Source organism: Podarcis raffonei, chromosome 13 (assembly GCF_027172205.1).
Source record: "Podarcis raffonei isolate rPodRaf1 chromosome 13, rPodRaf1.pri, whole genome shotgun sequence".
NCBI classification, from domain to species: Eukaryota; Metazoa; Chordata; class Lepidosauria; order Squamata; family Lacertidae; genus Podarcis; species Podarcis raffonei.
In genome coordinates, this window is record NC_070614.1 from 54971967 (window position 1) to 54990926 (window position 18960).

Here is an 18960-nt window from a genome sequence, read left to right on the forward strand (position 1 = left end):
CCCCCTCGGCCGCGAAGCTCTCTGGGGGAGGCCATTCCCTGCCTCTAAGACTTCACAGGGTTAGAATAATAGAATGATTTGGTAACATATAGACAGATCATTTAAGGATCTTTACAATTTTATAATATGCGGAGAATAACATGTGCTGAAAAACCAGAGAGAGGAGCTGAGGGAAGTCCGGGTGGGTTTTTTCTTGGGAGGGAAAAATAGGGGGCAGGGAAATGAGGATGATATGTCTTTGATAAATTGTTATGCTGGAATTCTTAATAAAAGAATTATTCAAAAAAATAAAAATAAACATCAATAGAATTAACTCTTAAGTTACAAACTGAATGATCCCTGCTGTTGCACTTCCGGCAATTAAAAGATTTGCCATTGTGGTGTCATGCAAAAAAGAACAATAGAATAATAGGATTGTAGAGTTGGAAGGGACCCAAGGGTCATCTAGTCCAACCCCCTGCAATGCAGGAATCTCAGCCAGACTTCTGCTTGAAAATCTCCAAGTTGCAACTGGAAGCCATGGGTTCAAGTCCCGCCCTCTGGAGCAGCAGGAAACAAGCTTGCTCCATCTTCCATGCTCTTGAGATACCTGAAGATGGCTCTCATATCTGAAGGCACCTGAAGGCAGCCCTGTTCAGGGAAGCTTTTCATGTTTGATACATTACTGTATTTTAATATTTTGTTGGAAGCCGCCCAGAGTGGCTGGGGAAGCCCAGCCAGATGGGCGGGGTATAAATAACAAATTATTATTATTGTTGTTGTTATTATTATTATTATTACTCCTCTCAGTCTCCTCTTCTCCAGGCTAAACATATCCAGCTCCTTCAACCGTTCCTCATCAGGCTTGGTTCCCAGATCATCTTCACTTGCAGCGACCAGGGTTCAAGTCTGACCTTGGAGGCCTGCCACTTGGAACTGCCCAGTTTGGCACGAACGGTGGGTCTGTGGGGCTACGGCCATTTGGGAGACACAGCGGGACAACAGCGGGAAGAGGGCAAAACCCCTGGTGTGAATTTGCACCGGCCGGTTGTGCGAAAGTGTGGGGTGCCCCTACCTTGATGTTAGGGTGCAGCAGCATGAGGACGCGTTTGCTGTAGTCGCTGTTGATGCCCAAGGCCAAGCCCACCTCCTTGAAGAGCAGCACACAGATGCGCACCCCTTGCTCCTGAAAGGATGGCAGAAGGGCAGAGTTGAGAGGGGGGCACCCAGCGGTCATCCAGCCCAACCCCACGGCGAAGCAGGACGCACAGCTCAAGAGGCAAAGGGGAAAGATGGAGGGGGTGCAGGAAGACATCAGCAGCCGTGATGTGGGGTGGGGGGGGAGGAGGAAGGAATAAAGGCGCCCCCACCCAACCCCGAACCTCAGGCGGGGGGGGGGTGCTCACCGCTTTGTGTTTCAAAAGGAGGTCCAGCCTCCACTCATCTGACTGGGCCGGGCGCTTCATGTAGATCTCCGGGCTGAGCCTGGGAATCACAGAATAATCGTGGTGTTGGAAGGCACCCCGGAGCTCATCTAGTCCAGCCCGCTGCAACGCAGGGAGGAAAAAGAGTGGGGCTGGGGGCTCCGTCCCGCATTGAGCATGGCTGCACTGGCTGCATTTAAAAGCAAGAGGCCCCCCCTGGATAATTTGTGGTTGTTCCCCCCAAAAATTTTTTTATTGGTTTTCACAATATTATAAACAAACAAACAAACACACAAGACAAACAAACATCAATCATAGCCTTATTGAAAATTACACTTTGTTAAGTGACTTCCTCGCTTCCCCTTCGTTGAATTTCATTGCTTGTCCTTTTAACGGTTTTCCAAATCCCAATTCTTATGAAATTTAACTTAAACATTAACATCCTTAAATCTTCACCTTATGGAATTAAACATATTAATTCATCACTTAACATAAATAAAATCCTAAACCAATTAAGTATTTGCAAGCTATTTTCAATTAATTTAACTTAACAAATTTAACTAGATAATCATTAAATTTATTCCACTCTTCCTGATACTCCTCCTCCTTCTGGTTGCGAACTCTTCCATTTAGGTCGGCTAGCCCCCTGGATCATTTGAACTGATTTTATAACGAATTGATTTTAGAATGATGTATTATTTTACTGTTGTTAGCCGTTCTGAGCCCGACTTCGGCTGGGGAGGGCGGGATATAAATAAAATATTATTATTATTATTATTATTATTATTATTATTATTATTATTATTATCATTATTATTTGCCCCCATTGCCCATTCAATTGGAATTAGCCTAGAAGCTGAGTTGTGAGCCATCCTGTGAGCTGAAGGGTGGAATATAAATTTAATAAATAATATTAGATGCTGCCCTCTGGCTGGGCACAGAAACCTCGCACTCAGGTCTCCCACAGGCCGGCCTTGCGGAGAGGAGGCGATCACGGCATCCATTTCTGGCCCCCCCATTTTGGGACCAGGAATATCTTTTTCCTCAAAAAGGAGAGAACCTATTTATTATGATGATTAATTACATTTGTATACCACCCAGAGATCTCCGTTAATAATAATAATAATAATTTATTATTTATACCCCGCCCATCTGGCTGAGTTTCCCCAGCCACTCTGGGCGGCTCCCAATCAGTGTTAAAAACAGTACAGCGTTACATATTAAAAACTTCCCTGAACAGGGCTGCCTTCAGATGTCTTCTGAATGACAGGTAATTATTTATCTCTTTGACATCTGATGGGAGGGCGTTCCACAGGGCGGGAGCCACTACCGAGAAGGCCCTCTGTCTGGTTCCCTGTAACCTCACTTCTCGCAGGGAGGGAACCGCCAGAAGGCCCTCGGAGCTGGACCTCAGCGTCCCGGCAGAACGATGGGGGTGGAGACGCTCCTTCAGGTCTACTGGGCCTTTGAGGCCGTTTAGGACTTTAAAGGTCAGCACCAACACTTTGAATTGTGCTCAGAAACGTACTGGGAGCCAATGCAGATCTCTCAAAACCGATGTTATGTGGTCCCGGCGGCCACTCCCAGTCCCCAGTCTAGCTGCCGCATTCTGGATTAATTGCAGTTTCCGGGTCACCTTCAAAGGTAGCCCCACGTAGAGCGCGTTGCAGTAGTCCAAGCGGGAGATAACCAGAGCATGCACCACTCTGGCGAGATAGTCTGCGGGCAGGGAGGGTCTCATCCTGCGTCCCAGATGGAGCTGACAGATAGCTGCCCTGGACGCAGAACTGACCTGCGCCTCCATGGACAGCTGTGAGTCCAAAATGACTCCCAGGCTGCGCACCTGGTCCTTCAGGGGCACAGTTACCCCATTCAAGACCAGGGAAGCCCCCACACCAACCCGCTCCCTGTCCCCCAAAAACAGTACTTCTGTCTTGTCAGGATTCAACCTCAATCTGTTAGCCGCCATCCATCCTGAAGTTGTGCAGTTGCACAACTTCAGAAATATGGAGATTGAGGAGGGGGCACTTTGGGAAGCTAGGCACCTCCCCTGCCCACCCCCGAGGCCGGGAGGCCCCCACCCAAGAACCCGCCCCCCCGGCACTGACCACCAGTCCGTGATGAAGATCTCCTCTTTCGCCTGCGCCACGGCCTCAGCCACCGCCGCAAAATACCCGGCACCGTTCACAAACCTAAAAGTGGAGAGAAAGAGAAAACAGAGTGTGTTGGAAAGCTTCTGGGAAATGATATATAATGAGATGAAAAAAATGTTGAAATATACATTCATAAAGAAACCAGAAGCATTTTTACTGGGCATGGTAGGAAGCGATATAAATAGAAAAGAATGTAAACTGTTTTTATATGCAACGACGGCAGCAAGAATATTATTAGTACAAAAATAGAAGCAAGAAGAATTACCGATGAAAGAAGAATGGAGGATGACATTGATGGACTACACAGAATTAGATAAACTAACAGGAAGGATTCAAAATCTGTGGGACCAGAAATTCACAGAAGACTGGTGTAAATTTAATAATAGTAATAGTAATGATGTTTGTATGATGTAGGTTTGTAGAAGTTTTGTGAGGTGAATTATTGGAATTATTGCAAAAATGGATAAAGGGGAGGAGGATTAGTTAAGATAATTAAAGGCAATATGAATTTAAGAAATGCATAAGAAGTGGTCAAAACGGGGGGATCATCAGAGGTGCTGATGGGAGTGCCATAAAAAGATTGTACAAGTGGTGAGGTTTTGGGGTATGTGTTATAGTTCATATGTTAAAATTGATAAAAAATATTATTTAAAAAAAGAGAAAGAGAGGGGGGGAGAGAGACCTTGGGGGGCTGAGAAAGGACCCCCAGGGCTCACCAGCGGGCAGGGGTCTCCTTGCGAGGGGGCACAAAGCCCTGGTGGCGATGGAGCCGCAGGAAATCTCTGCCCTTGCCCTCGGCCAGTTCGGTGATCTCCTGGCACCACCAGCAGGCCTGGCGGTAGCTGCTGCACTTCAGGATGAGAGACCTGGGTTGGGGATAATAAAAATAATAATAATTTAATATTTAGACCCCGCCCATCTGGCTGGGTTTCCCCAGCCACTCCGGGGAGGGCAGCGTATGAGTCCGGCGGCCGGTCAGGCCAAAGGGGGCCCAGGAAGAGCAGCGTCCGGTCCCCACAGGGACCCCTGATCTCAGAATCGAGATAGACTGCTCTGGACCTGGAGGTTCCATAAGAGGAGACTGGGAGGGATAGGAGATCCATCTTCAAAGAGCTGGAGGGCTGCCACATGGAAGACGGAGCAAGCAAGGTAGGACTCGAACCCACGGCTTCAAGTTGCGAGAAAGGAGATCCCGGCTAAATATTATAAAGAACTTTCTGAGAGTAAGAGCTGCTCAACTGTGGAACAGACTCCCTCAAAAGGTGATAGAGAAGACTCCCCTTCCTTGGAGTTTTTAAAGCAGAGGTTGGGTGGCCATCTGTCACGGATGCTGTAGCTATTATTATTATTATTATTATTATTATTATTATTATTATTATTAATTATGGGAGCCTCCCAGAGTGGCTGGGGAAACCCAGCCAGATGGGTGGGGTATAGATAATAAATATTATAAATTTATTATTATTATTATTCTGTTGGGAGCCGCCCAGAGTGGCTGGGGAAAGCCAGCCAGATTGAACTTGAAATTGAAATACTTTATTGTCACTTGTACAACTTGTCTACGGTGAGATTACACACAAAACTCTTGCGAGCCTGATGTTTACCAGTTTTGTGCGTGAGTAGGTGAAGTATTGGGAGCTTACAGCCGCAGCGTATGAACGTGCCGCCATCTTGGAACGGGGTATATGTAATATAATAATAATAATAATAATAATAATAATAATAATAATAATAATAATAATTCTGTTGGGAGCCACCCAGAGTGCCTGGGGAAACTCAGCCAGATGGGTGGAGTATATGTAATAAATTATTATTATTGTTGTTGTTGTTATTCCTGCATTGCAGGGGGTTGGGCTAGATGACCCTTGGGATCCCTTCAAACTATGATCCTGAAATTCTCCCATTCTCCTTCCATTCATTCCTGGGAGGGGCAGGGCGGAAAATGCTTTCTCCCCCGGAGACTCTTGAGCCAAGAGGCAGGTAAGCAGCCGAGCCCTTTCGCTCCCTTGAGCGATTTCTTCATCTTGGCTCGGGTCCTGCCTCTCTCGGCCCAGACCCCCTCCCTCCCCGCTCTGCCCCGGCTGCGGGGACCCAGGCGTCCTGACCTGCAGGTGTTGTCAATGCGCACGCCGTGCTTGGTCTCGGTGGGCTTCTTGCCCACCTGGATGTTGAAGCCGGTGTCGAAGAGGAGCACGAAGGAGATGACGCCCGACTCCGGCTTCAGGTAGAGCAGGAAGGAGTCTTTCACCACCAGCCACCTAGAAAGGGGTCCCAAAGGTGTAAAGGGGGACGAGAGAGAGAAGCCCCCACCCCTCTCCCCGCAGCAGCACCCTCGGGAGACTCACCTCTTCGACCAGCGGTAGCAGAACTGATGGCGCCCGGCGCAGTTGAGGCCCTGCAAGCGGTGGCCCCCAGACCGTTTCAGGATCATGCCCTCCCTGGAGAAAGAGAGGGAGGGGACGCAGCGAGAGTTACGGATCAGGGCCCACCCCACCCGCCTCGCTTTCCGTGCTGGGTGCATGCAGAGGGAATGCAAAATAATAATAATAATAATAATAATAATAATAATAATAATAATAATAATAATAATAATATCTTTATTGTCATTGCCCCCTCTCAGGGACAACGAAATTACTCGACTGCTCCATAAAAACACTAATTAAAACAATACAGTATAGTACAGCAAGGAAGATTAGATGACTTTCAAAGTCCAGGCTTCCCATTCAGGGCTGAGATCGCTCTGGAGAAGAAGCTGTTCTTAAGACGGCTCGTTCTTGTCTTCATCGTCCTGTATCTCCGTCCCGACGGCAGGAGCTCGAAGAGACAGTGACCAGGATGCGATGGATCTTTTACTATGTCCAGTGCCTTCCTACGGCACCTTGTGGCATAAATCTGCTCTAAGGTGGAGAGTGGGCAGCCAACAATGCTCTCTGCTGCCTTAACAACTCTGCACAACCCCATCCTGTCCTGGGTAGTACAGCTTCCGTACCACACACATAAGCCATAAGTGAGCACGCTCTCAATGGCACAGTGATAGAAGGCAAGCAGCAGTTTCTGCGGGAGATGGTTTTTCCTTAGAATTCTCAAAAAGTACAGTCTCTGCTGCGCCTTCTTCACAAGCCCCCTTGTGTTGACACTCCAGGACAGATCCTCTTGTAATTCAATGCCCAAAAATCTGAACGTTGTTACCCTCTCCACACAGACCCCATCAATCAAAAGTGGCTGGATATTGCTCTTCTGTCTCCTGAAGTCCACCACAAGCTCCTTTGTCTTCCTTGTATTTATGAGCAAGTTGTTAGCTCTGCACCACTCTGTCAGCCGCTCCACCTCATCTCTATAATCCGTTTCACCCTCCCTTTCAGGGATGAGCCCAATCACGGTTGTGTCATCTGCAAATTTGACAACCCTATTACTAGGGTGAGCAGCGACACAAAATGCAGTCCAGAACAGGCTTTAAAGAACTGCAGAGCTGGAAGGGACCCCAGGGGGTCATCCATCCCAACCCGCTGCCTTTCAGGGACCAAATCCAATAGGAAAGGCGACTTCCTATCTATCCCTCGAGGGAGGGGCAGCCAACATGGCTTCCTGGCCCCTCTGAAAGATGGTGTTGGACTCCTCCTTCCATCAGTCCCCTCCCGCAGCACGGCCAACGGTCAGGGTCAGAGACATCCCACACTGTTGCTGGGGTTGGGCTGGATGACCCCCTGGGGTCCCTTCTATAATGTCTGGAGGGGAAATCCCGCTGGCTACTCTTGTCTGGAGGGTAGGGGGAGAGGAGAAAGGGGTCCTTTACCCCTGGAAGAGGGCAGGGGGCAAGAAATCACAGAAGTTGGGACCTTGAGAGCCATCTAGTCCAACTGCCTTGGGAGGGAGCCCAATCCACCATCTGATGCAGGCTTCCTCAAACTCAGCCCTCCAGAAGTTTTCGGCCTACAACTCCCATGATCCCTAGCTAGCAGGACCAGCGGTCAAGCTCAAAACATCTGGAGGGCCGACTTTGAGGAAGCCTGGTCTAACGGCTCTCCTTGCCAGAAATTCCTTCCTGAAGCTTAGTCGCAATTGGTTCTTAACTCTCTTAAAAGTCACACCTTTCAAGTGGTATATTAACTAGATTTGATTGTTTTTCTTTTTCTTTTTCTTTTCTTTTTAGTGTTTATATTATTAACTTGTAAAATATGGATTTGGGTTTGTTGGTTTTTTTGAATGTCGGTTTTTGTGTTTTGTGTATTGTTATTTTTCGATTTTTTTCGTGTTGTTGTTGTGTGGAAAATGCTAATAAAATTTATAATAAATATATATATAAAACTATATTTGAATTACGGGTGGTTTCATGCTTTGATGTGGCTGCTCCCTTCTGCATGTTCATTTTATAAGCTTCTGAGAAGCCGTTTCACCACGTAAGCGCCATAAATCCATTGGTAAAGGTAAAGGTAAATGACCCCTGGGTGGTTAAGTCCAGTCAAAGGCGACTCTGGGGTTGCAGTGCTCATCTCGCTTTCAGGCCGAGGGAGCCAGCATTTGTCCATAGACAGCTTTCTGGGTCATGTGGCCAGCAGGACTAAACCGCTTCTGGCGCACGGAGGACCATGGTGAGTGAAAGGAAACGCCCTTTACCTTCCCGCCAGAGTGGTACCTATTTATCTACTTGCAGTTTGGCATGCTTTTGAACTGCTAGGTTGGCAGGAGCAGGGACCGAGCAATGGGAGCTCACCCCGTCGTGGGGATTCGAACCGCCGACCTTCTGATCCAAGAGGCTCAGTGGTTTAGACCAGAGGTCAGCAAACTTTTTCAGCAGGGGGCCGGTCCACTGTCCCTGAGACTTTGTGGGGGGCCGGACTATATTTTTTTGGGGGGGAAATGAACTCATGTAAAAACGCTCTGATTCCTGGACCATCTGCAGGCTGGATTTAGAAGGTGATTGGGCCGGATCCAGCCCTGGGCTTTAGTTTTCCTACCCTTGGTTTAGACCACAGTGCCACCCGCTCACAAACAGCTTGGCTGAACACCAGAGGAGCCCCCAAACTTCTCCCCTGCCAGGGGTCCTTGCTCCCTTGCAGGATCATGCCCAGGGAGCAGGCAGCAACACACCTAGACCCATAACCAGGACCCCACTTCACTCACAGGCCTTTCTGTCCCAGGTCCGGGATGAAGGAGAGCGAACTCACATCCAGGAACTCTGCCTGCCCAAGAGAAGGAAATGGAAAAAAGCATCCATCAGCGCCAGGAATCGCATTGCGGGGGGTTGGGCTGGATGACCCGCCGGGTCCCTTCCGCCTGCGCATTTCTGGAAAGAAGGCGACTGGCGTATCGGGGGAATGCGCAGCTCAGGGAGGCGAGCAGAGGGAAAGGGAGAGCCCAGGGGAAGAGCCCATCTGCCCCCCAAGGGAAAACAGGGCACCCTCCCTCCTGGCACAGGCAGAGAAAAGGGGCATCACCGTGGCATGGTAGTCGCGGTAGACGCTCATCTCCAGCAAAGTGTTGAGGTAATTCTCCAGCTGCTTCTGAAAGGCACAAGCGAGAAGAGACATTGCCTTGGGCTCTTTGGGATATCGCAATATTAGCAGCCACGACGACGCTTTCCTCCTCTTCCTTTCCGCTGCTTGCAAACTAAGGGCCTTGGAGTTAATTGGAAAGCTCTCAAGGGCATTGAAGGGCATCGTGCGGCGACTCCCGGAGCTGGCCAGCAGGTGGCGCTGCTGCTTTGCTTTCCTGCTCCACTGAACACACTTCTTTCTCTCCGCTCCTCCTTTGATATGATACGATACTCTTTATTGTCATTCTCCCATACAGAACAACGAAATTGAAAAAAACCTACATCAGACATTCAAAACCAACAAGCCTGCTATCCCAGCCTGGTTAGCCCCCTAAAAACTCTGATACCCCATAATTAAATACCATATACTGCCATAGAGACTACCTTACACTGCGTTTAAACCAAAATCGCCTTTGGATAGAAACTGTTTCTTGGGCGGCTAGTCCTAGTCTTTATAACCCTGGACCTTCTTCCAGAAGGCAGAAGCTGAAAGAGATCATTTCCGGGGTGCACACTATCCTGCGCTATCTCTGCAGCTTTCTTATGGCACCTGGAAGCGTAGATTTGATCCAAGGTGGGAAGAGTGCGCCCAATTCTTCTCTCCGCGGTCTTCACAACCCTGGACAGCATTGCTTTTTCCCTGACCGTGCAGCTCCCAAACCACTCACACTGACCATAAGTTAATACACTCTCCACAGCGCAATGGTAAAATGCCATCAGCAGGTCCTTTGAGAGATTGTTTTTCCGGAGGAATCTCAGAAAAGATAACCTCTGCTCTGCTCTCTTCATCAGGTCTTTGCTGTTTTCTCCCCAGGTTAGGTCATCTCTCAACTCCATTCCCAGAAATCGAAACACCGAGACCTGTTCCACACACTTCCCCTCAATAATAAGTGGCTGAATATTCAATTTACATTTCCTAAAATCCACAATAATCTCTTTTCCCCCCTTTAGGTTAAGGAGTAAGTTGTTTTTCCTGCACCACTCCCCCAGCTGCTCAACTTCCTTCCTACAGGCCGCCTCTCCCCCTCCTGCCCCACATGCACACAGGCCCACGGCGTGGCCACAAACCTGCTTGCTGGACGGGCGCCGGGACACCTCCCCGCCGTGGGGCAAGGAGGGCAGCCCCAGGACGGTTCCGTCAGACCGAGAACCCAGAGCGGCAAACCTGGGCAAGAGAGAGAGAGAAAGAGGAGACAAATGATGCTCTAGAACACTGGCTGGATGAGGCCAGCATCCTGTTCTCATAGGGGTCAACTAAGTGCCTATTGTGGGAAACCAGCAATCAGGATTCGAACACAAGACCTGCTCTCCAGCAGCTGGGATTCAGCAGCATTTGCTGCTGGGGCAGAGCGTAGCCCCGGGGGCTGGCAGCCATTGCTAGCCTTCTTCTTCTTCTCCTCCTCCTCCTCCCAGAATCTGCCTCAAATCTTGGAAGCCATCCGAGTTGGAGGTCTCCTGTGGCAGGGAGTTCCACAGCCTAACTCAGCTCAACCTCCTCAGCTGCCTGACGATGGACTCTGGGGATGCCGGAGGGAGGTGGCCACTGCTCAGCGTCCCCTTGGTTCTCCTTGGAAGAAGGAAAGCCCCTCTGGCAAGGGGGAATTTTGCTTATCGTAGGATAATAATAATAATTAATAATAATGATTTATTATTTATACCCCGCCCATCTGGCTGGGTTTCCCCAGCCACTCTGGGTGGCTTCCAACTGAATATTAAAAACAATACAGCGTCAGAAATTAAAAACTTCCCTAAACAGGGCCACCTTCAGTTGTCTTTTAAAAGTAAATAATAATAATAATAATAATAATAATAATAATAATAATAATAATAATAATAGAAGAAGAAAGGAGGTCCAGTCCTTTTTGAAAGCCATCCTGTTTGAGGGCCAACTCTGCCTCCTGCACTACTCCTTCCTTCCTTCCTTCCTTCCTTCCTTCCTTCCTTCCTTCCTTCCTTCCTGTTACGTTTGCACTTTGGTTTGCAAATTAATAGCAGTAATAAACATTTATGCCTGCAATTAAACAACCACAACTGTGGAATCCACCGCAGGTTAAAACTGTTTTGACACGCCCATCACCCAAGACAAATCCTGAGCTCGGGTCTCTCATATCCTTCTCCTGCAATGGAATATCCCTGCTGGAAAAACACCCGTGACCGTTTTGCCCCCGCCTGGCTTCTGAGCTTGGGCTACTGGGAAAGATCACTTGGCTACCAAGTCCAGCCACAACAGACTTGGGACACAGAGACAGCAGATCCACTAAGCCTGTTACCAACTGCGGTTCCTGGACAAGGAAAGCTCAGTTCCTAAAATCCAAGAATTGTAGAGTTAAGGGACCCGAGGGTCATCTAGTCCAACCCCCTGAAATGTGTTGGTGACTTCAAGGCCGCACTGCTGCAATGCACTCTCTGTGGGGCTTCCCTTGCTCTTACTGACCCCACCGGTCAGAATCGGCACTATATAAATTCAATAAATAAATATACAGGCGCCACACAAGACCCGTTCCGCCTTTCTAAGAACTAGTGTGGCAGCGCCTGACCTTTGGAACTCCCTGCCACTTGAGACCCAGCCCTATTCTGTTTTCCCCTGCGCCTGCTAAAAACATCCCTTGTTGACACAAAGCCTGCCCAGACACACAGGCTGCCAGGGTACATTTTAATCTGCTTTTGCCTTTATTGCTGATTTTATCTTTTGAATGCTGCTGTTACTGATAACATTATCGTTTTGTAAACTGTTCTGATGGTTTGGGGCGGGGAAACAACAAGTGAGCGAGTGAGCGCAGTGTGTGATTTATGGAATAAGCAGATAAATAAAATTGAAAACCCCTCGACTGTGCATGTTCTCTCCTCACCGTGTCAGAGGCAGGAAACTCATCAGGATCCGGTGCCTCATGAGATCCCGGTGTAATTCCTGGAAGTGCTTGAATTTCTTCTTCATGGTCCAGGTGAACTGGCCGTGCGTCAGGCGCAAGGAGTACACGGTGCTTGGCCGCACCTGCCCAGGTGAGAGAGACACCAGAAGAAAAAAGACACTCACAGAACTGAGAAATTGCACAAAACAAACGAAATACCATGAAAATCCCTGAAACCAGAAGGAATCGGCTAGAAATATTACCTTGCGGAAATCAACTAAATCATAAAAATCAAAAAGCTTAAGGAAAAGAATTAGAAAAACCCTAAAATAGAACAAAGCCTTAACGCGATGCCAGCTGCAAACCTCGTTTCACTGAACTACTCAGTTTCCTCAGAAGGAAATAGAAGAATCATCAACTTTAAAATTCAAACAAGGGTAGAACCCTAAAAATTCTGACGTATTATGATCCTAGCTCGACCGAGGTAAAGCAAGTTTTAAAACTTGCTATTTAGGTTTCCAAACCTTTTTTTTGTAAATTCTGTATTAGAAACTGTACTTTCGAGTCCTCAATCCTTTATTAACTGCGCTTTGCTTTGTGCAGTTTTTCAGGAGAGAGAAGCTGGCAGCTGAAATCACCACAATGAGCCCTTTGCGGGGGCCAGAAAAACTCTTCTCCCCACCCCTCCAAACCTGCACTGGACTAGATGGCTGCTGGAGGACCCGTTCCAACTCTGCACTTATATGATTCCACCGGGAATCGGGGCAATTGTGATATGAAAGTCCCCCTTTGCAGGGCGGCTGTGGATCTGATATCAGCTGCAAAGCTGTCTTGGAAAAGGCGCAGACTGATTGGCACAAGATATAGGTCATAACATTATGCTGGAAGATTGGGAAAGGTTAGGGGAAATTGATTTAAAATTTACAGATTTTTCTTTGCTGAAAGAAAATTATATGAAGATGATGTATAGGTGGTATACGACTCCAGTGCAGTTAGAAAAAAATGTATAAAACCAGTTCAAATTTGTGTTGGAAGTGTAAGGAAAAGGAGGGGACATTTTATCATATGTGGTGGGATTGTAATGAAATTTAAAAGTTTTGGGAGATGATATACAATGAATTGAAGAAAATGTTCCACCTAACATTTGTTAAGGAACCGGAAGCATTTTTGTTAGGGATCGTAGGAAAAGACCTGCCAAGGAAGTTCAAAAATATCGACAACGGCGGCGAGAGTCTTAATAGCACAAGGATGGAAGAACGAGGAAACGCCGACTAAAGAACTCTGGCAAGAGAAATTGATGGACTATGCAGAATTGGCACATAAACTACGGGACAAGGATAACTGTGATTTTAAAGATGAATGGGAACCTTTTACAAAGTATTTAAAGAAACAACAAAGTGAACTGGACTCCTTGGCAGGTTTTGAATAAACAGTCACAAACTCTTTATTGACAATAATCAGTCAGATAAATTAAGGATCTATACAGTTTTGTAACATGCAGAGAATAGCAATTGTAGAGAAACCAGAGATTGGAACTGAGGGAAGTCGGGGGGGGGGCAGGGGAGGCGGGGTTACTTTATGGGGGGGAATCAAGGATGATATGTACTAAGATAATATGTTTTGTTTAAGTTCTTAATAATTTTTTTTTTAAAAAAAGGAAAAGGAACAGACTGGAAGAAAATGTTTAAAATGACATTTGTAAAAAAACCCACACGATAAGCAACAAAGAAAGATGTTAAGTGACTAAGTTAATTTTATGAGAAAATTGGTTTTGGAAAACTGTTACAATGATATACACTGAAATTCAGCCAGGGGGATTTGAGGAAGTCACTTAACGATGTTACCAAGATTGGATCAAGTACAGTTAAGATGTATGTTTGTTTAAAATTTTTGGAAAATCAATTGAAAAAATTGAAAAAGAGAGAGAGAGAGATGGAAGGCTGCTGTAAGGTTAGGGAGGAATTGCGAAACCCCAGAGAGGATGCCTTGGGCACCTTGAGAAAAGCGGGTATTGAGCTGCAAGACTTCTTATGAAATCGGGGGATTACAGTCTTCAGAGAAAAGACGGGGAGGGACGCAGAAAAGCTGCTCAGCGAGACTAAGAGTAAAAAGAAAAAGAGAAAGTTCAAAAGAAAACGGCAATTCTCTCTCACGAACCATCACCCAATGAAGCTGAACAGCGGGAGATTCGTGACATGCAAAAATAAAACCCTTCTCTCGGATAACCTGTGGAACTCCCTGCCACAGGAGGCCAACTTGGGGAGGTTGAGAAATGGATGGAGGAGGAAAGGGCTCTCCACAGACGGAGGCAGCGATGCTTCTGAATGCCAGGTTGCAGGAAACCACGGGAAGGGAGAGCGTTCCTCTCGCACTCGGGTCCCGGGATGGCCATCTGGCTGGTCCTCGTGGGAACAGCAGGCGGCTGGACTAGGGGGCACCCCATTGGCCTCATGCAGCAGCCTGGCTCTCCTGGGGGGCTTCGCCGGGGGCAAAAAACTGGCCAGCCCACCCCCCAACTATGGCACTTGGGACCCTTCCTGCTTGCCCTCCCCTTTCCACGCCTCCCCCCCCCCCAATTCTGAGACATTCTGTGTTCGGAAACCAAAAGCAGGTGGGTGGTGGGGACGGGGTTGGACTAAATGACCTTTGGAGGACCTGATTCTACGAAAAACCAAGCTTGAAGGCGTACGAGAATATCTTGCTGGATAGTGAACCAAGGAGGTGAACCTGCAAGGGGGACACAAGCCCCATAGCCGCTCTCCCCTCCGGCAATGGGTCAAATCTGCATGGAGCAGAAAGGGGGTTTCCTTCTCATCCGCCCCCCACCCCTAAAAAGGTTCAGTTTCTCCTTCCTCTTCCCCTTGCAATCCCCTTTATTTCGTGGTGCATTCAGAGCCGGCCGGTTTGTTGTCTGCAAAACAAGCTGCCTCTGCTCAGTGTCACGAGGAACCAGAAAAGGAGGAAGAGGAGGAAGAGGCTTTAAATGAAGTGTTTTCAGTTTGTTGCTAGCTGCCTTAAGCCTGGTTTTCTGAACCAGGAAGGGCAGGGTATAAATAAAATTATTTTATTTTTTTTATTATTATTATTAGAGGCCTCCCTCATCCTCCTCAAAGGGGACCCAGCAGCCTGGCGGAGAGGCAGAGCCCGCTTGCAAAGGGCACCCGCGGAACTCCCCGCCACTTGAGGAGCCAGAGAGCAGCTTGAGCTCTGGAGGGGAGAAGCAATAGCGATCGATATTGGGGCTTAGATAATTCAAACATCCGTGATATGAATCAGCTAAGAAAGAAGGAGGAAACAAACAAACATCAGGAAAGGATAGGAAGTCCAGAAGAAACTATGTATACAGTATATATTATATATATATATATATATATATATATATATATATATGTATGTATATATATGTATATGTATATATAAAACCCTGTATATGTGTGTTTGTGTGTGTATAAATTTATTTATTTATACCCCGCCCTCCCCAGCCAAGACCGGGCTCAGGGCAGCTAACAGCAGGTATAGAAACAATGGATTAAAATACAACTTAAAAACAGGATTAAAATACAACATTAAAATGCAGCCTCATTTCGGTAGATACAATGACAAACACAATAAAAATCACATTTAAAAAATAATAATGAGAGAAGCAATGGCTGGTAGCAGCAGGAGCAGAAGGGGAGGCATTGGGGGAAAGGTCTGGGTGCAGGATCAGGCCAGAGATCTGGGCAAAGCGCCCCACAATGGCCCAGATCCACGGCAGGCAAAGGATTTTGAGATGGTAGATTTTGGGGGAGGGAATCTGCATGGCTGTTTGGCTGAAAGACAACCGATTTGCAAGCATCAGAAGAGCCTTGCAGGGTCCGGCCCTGTGGCCCCTCTTGGCCAGCACTCTCACAGGGGCCAGCCGAGGGCCCATGATGGGAAACCGGCAAGCAGACGTGGGGTTTCCAGAAACTGGTGTTGAGAAGCATCTCTGGCTCCAGTGGGAGAGAGTTCCACAGTCTAACTCCGCACCGAAGAAGCCCTTTACTTTCTTCCTCTGCCCCAAATCCTCCAACATTCAGCTGAGTCTCTCGGTGTTGACTGATTAAGAAATCCGTGCAGCGCTTTCGGCTTTGTTGAGAAACAGCTTGTCAACAAAAGCCACACCTCATTTGCGTAACGGACATGGAGGGGGAACCTATTTGCATACTATTTGCATACTGTTGCCAGGCAAGAGGAGATGCCCACGGCTCAGCCTGGCATAGGCAAACTCTGCCCGCCAGATGTTTTGGGACTACAACTCCCATCATCCCTGACCGCTGGCCCTGTTAGCTAGGGGCGATGGGAGTTGTAGTCCCAAAAACACGGGGAGGGCAGAATTTGCCTATGCCTGGCTCAGCCGCACAACGCCTGCTTTAGAAACATAGCATTGTAGAATTGGAAGGGACCCCCAGGGGTCATCCATCCCAACCCCCTGCAATGCAGGAATCTCAGCTAAAGCATCCATGACTGAGGGTCACCCAAACTCTGCTTAAAAACCTCCAAGGAAGGGGAGTCTGCCGCCACCGTTTACACGGAGGGGAGTGTAATTTGAGGACCTGGGAGAGAGCCGGGTTCAGATCCCACGACTTGACCACAAAGCTCTCACTGGAGTCACCTCTCAGCCTGGCCCACCTCACAGGGGGGTTGCTAGGATTCCTTGAGGACTAGGACCTTGGAGTGAGGTCCCACTGTGTGCCTTGGGGGCCAGTCCTTGCCTCTCAGCCTAAGCTAATTGGGAGTTAAAGCGCTCACAGATTCCTAAAAAGGATTGGGGGCTGGAGCAGCAGTGTGGGGTAATGGTTAGAGCATCGGACGAGTTCTTTGGAGAGAAGAGGGTTCGAATCCCTGCACTCAGCCCTGAAGCCTCCTGGGTCTCCTGCCTCCTGCCACTCAGCCTGGGCCACATCGCAGGGTTGTTGCAGGCATTAAATGAGGAACGGGGAATTAAACTGGGTATAGACCACCATGAGCTCCTGGTAGGAAAATTTCGGATATCAATGCCATAAGCAAGCAAAGAGATCAAATAAGGCCACCTGGCCAACTCCTGGCTCAGTGGTCAGGGAGCATTTCACAGAACCGTAGAAGTGTAGAGTTGGACCAGGGACCCCAAGGGGTCATCCATACCAACCCGCTGCAGTGAGGGAATCCTGTTTGAGCTCGAATCCTGTTCACAGGTTTCCCGCTGAGGCACCTGTGAGGACAGGGTGCGGGGCTAGCTGGGCACCCCACCCTTGGGCCTGATCCTGCTGCTGCTCTCAGTGCTTGAGAAAGGTCTGGGTTTTTTTGCTAACTGTATTTGCAAAGAGCGCTCCTTCCCTCCCTCTCCGGGTTCTCTTTGTCTCTTTGTAACCTGAGACTCAGAAGACACCAAAGCCCAGCTCTGACTTGTCTGCTCAGGGCTGCAGGATCCTCCCCGCAGCAGAACCGGGAGGGGGAGGGGAGGCAGCGGCGCCCCCTCCCAAAAGCCAAAGGTTGCCCGGCTGGCAAAACCCCGTACCTACTGTCCTGTTTTTCATTCCCACGGAAAAAAATTAAAATAAAAGGTATATGCAACTCTGATGCGCTGAATGAGGAAGTCCAGCTTGCCTTCGGAAAATAATATATCGCATTTGACTCTGTGAATTTAATTGCTGTGATTCCCGCGTGGCTTGGGGTCGGGCTAGATGAGCCTTGGGTTCCCCTTCGATTTCCGCCCCACGCCCCCCCTTCTCCCTTAGGCGCCCCCTTACCTTGGAACCGCTGGCATATCTCTCTGCGCTCTCCACGCGCGCAATGACGGGGACGCCCCTAAGAAAAAGGGGTCCCTGAGACCGGAGGGGCTTCCGCTCGTAGACGGCCAGGAAGGGGCTGAGGTCACCTGGGGAGGGAGGGAGGCAGGACCGGTTAGGGGACCCCCAAATCCTGCCCCTAATGAACCGACAATCTACAAAAAAGTGGGGTGTCCCTGCAACAACTGACCTGGCGCCTCGTCCCGGCGGAGACCATCTCTCTCGTCCTCCGCTTCCAGGTCCGAGTCGTCCAGGGTCTCCCCGCCGGGGTGGGGTCTCTCCAAGCTCAGCATGGGGCCGTCCTGCTGGGGTGCGGGAGGAGGAGGAGGAGCAAAAAGAACCCAGGAGTCCGAGCCCGCATGCCAGGGCCGGAGATCTCCAAAAACTTCGGCACAGGAAATTCTTTTTCTCTCTCTTTCCCCGATTCCGCTGGAAATTTTTACGCACAGGCAGCAGCCGGTCTCTCCAGGCAGCCAGTTCCTGCCCCACCCTGCCTGGTCCGCCTGACTCACGCTCCGGGAAAGGGGGGGCATCCCTCCCTCCAACCCCCCCCCCGCTGGTCCCAGGCGGGTCTGGATGCCGGACAGACGTGTTGGGCAGGAAGGGCAAGCGGGCCTCGCCCAGGGCGCCCGAGGATCCCCGCGGGGCGAGGCCAAAGGGGGTCTCCATCTCTTGGTCCAGCCTCCTGCCCCCCCGCAGCTGCTAAATGTCCCCAGGGACCTAGCGAGCGAGGTAGACTGCCTCTGCGCCAGGAGGCTCGATTAAGGACAGCAGGAGGGTGCGCAAGAGATGTGGGACATAATATAATGTTTGAAGATTGGGAAAGACTGTGGAAGAAAGGGGACAAGTTCACCGCATGTATGGTTTTAAAGGGAAATATTATGAAAATGATGTATAGGTGGGACGCGGGTGGCGCTGTGGGTTAAACCACAGAGCCTAGGACTTGCTGATCGTAAGGTCGGCGGTTCGAATCCCCGCAATAGGGTGAGCTCCTGTTGCTCGGTCCCTGATCCTGCCCACCTAGCAGTTCGAAAGCACGTCAAGTAGATAAATAGATACCACTCCAGCGGGAAGGTAAACGGCGTTTCCGTGCGCTGCTCTAGTTCGCCAGAAGCGGCTTAGTCCTGCTGGCCACATGACCAGGAAGCTGTACACTGACTCCCTCAGCCAATAGAGCGAGATGAGCGCCACAACCCCAGAGTTGGCCACAACTGGACCTAATGGTCAGGGGTC

At 49.0% G+C, this 18960-nt stretch overlaps 1 protein-coding gene across 1 annotated transcript in view; it reads right to left on the reverse strand.

Annotated features, from left to right (window-relative positions):
* Nucleotides 1–18642, reverse strand: part of PLD2 (phospholipase D2) — a 38505-nt gene extending 19863 nt beyond the window's left edge. Inside the window, exons 1-12 of the mRNA XM_053363120.1 lie at nt 17918–18642; nt 17689–17816; nt 11939–12081; nt 10158–10254; nt 8992–9057; nt 8678–8736; nt 5902–5994; nt 5662–5814; nt 4273–4422; nt 3512–3595; nt 1386–1464; nt 1055–1165 (exon numbers count right to left, since the gene is read on the reverse strand). Of these exons, the coding sequence (XP_053219095.1) occupies nt 1055–1165; nt 1386–1464; nt 3512–3595; nt 4273–4422; nt 5662–5814; nt 5902–5994; nt 8678–8736; nt 8992–9057; nt 10158–10254; nt 11939–12081; nt 17689–17816; nt 17918–18260 (1506 nt within the window). The 5' untranslated portion in view covers nt 18261–18642. The remainder of the gene's footprint in view (nt 1–1054; nt 1166–1385; nt 1465–3511; nt 3596–4272; nt 4423–5661; nt 5815–5901; nt 5995–8677; nt 8737–8991; nt 9058–10157; nt 10255–11938; nt 12082–17688; nt 17817–17917) is intronic.
* Between the last annotated feature and the right edge of the window lie 318 nt (nt 18643–18960).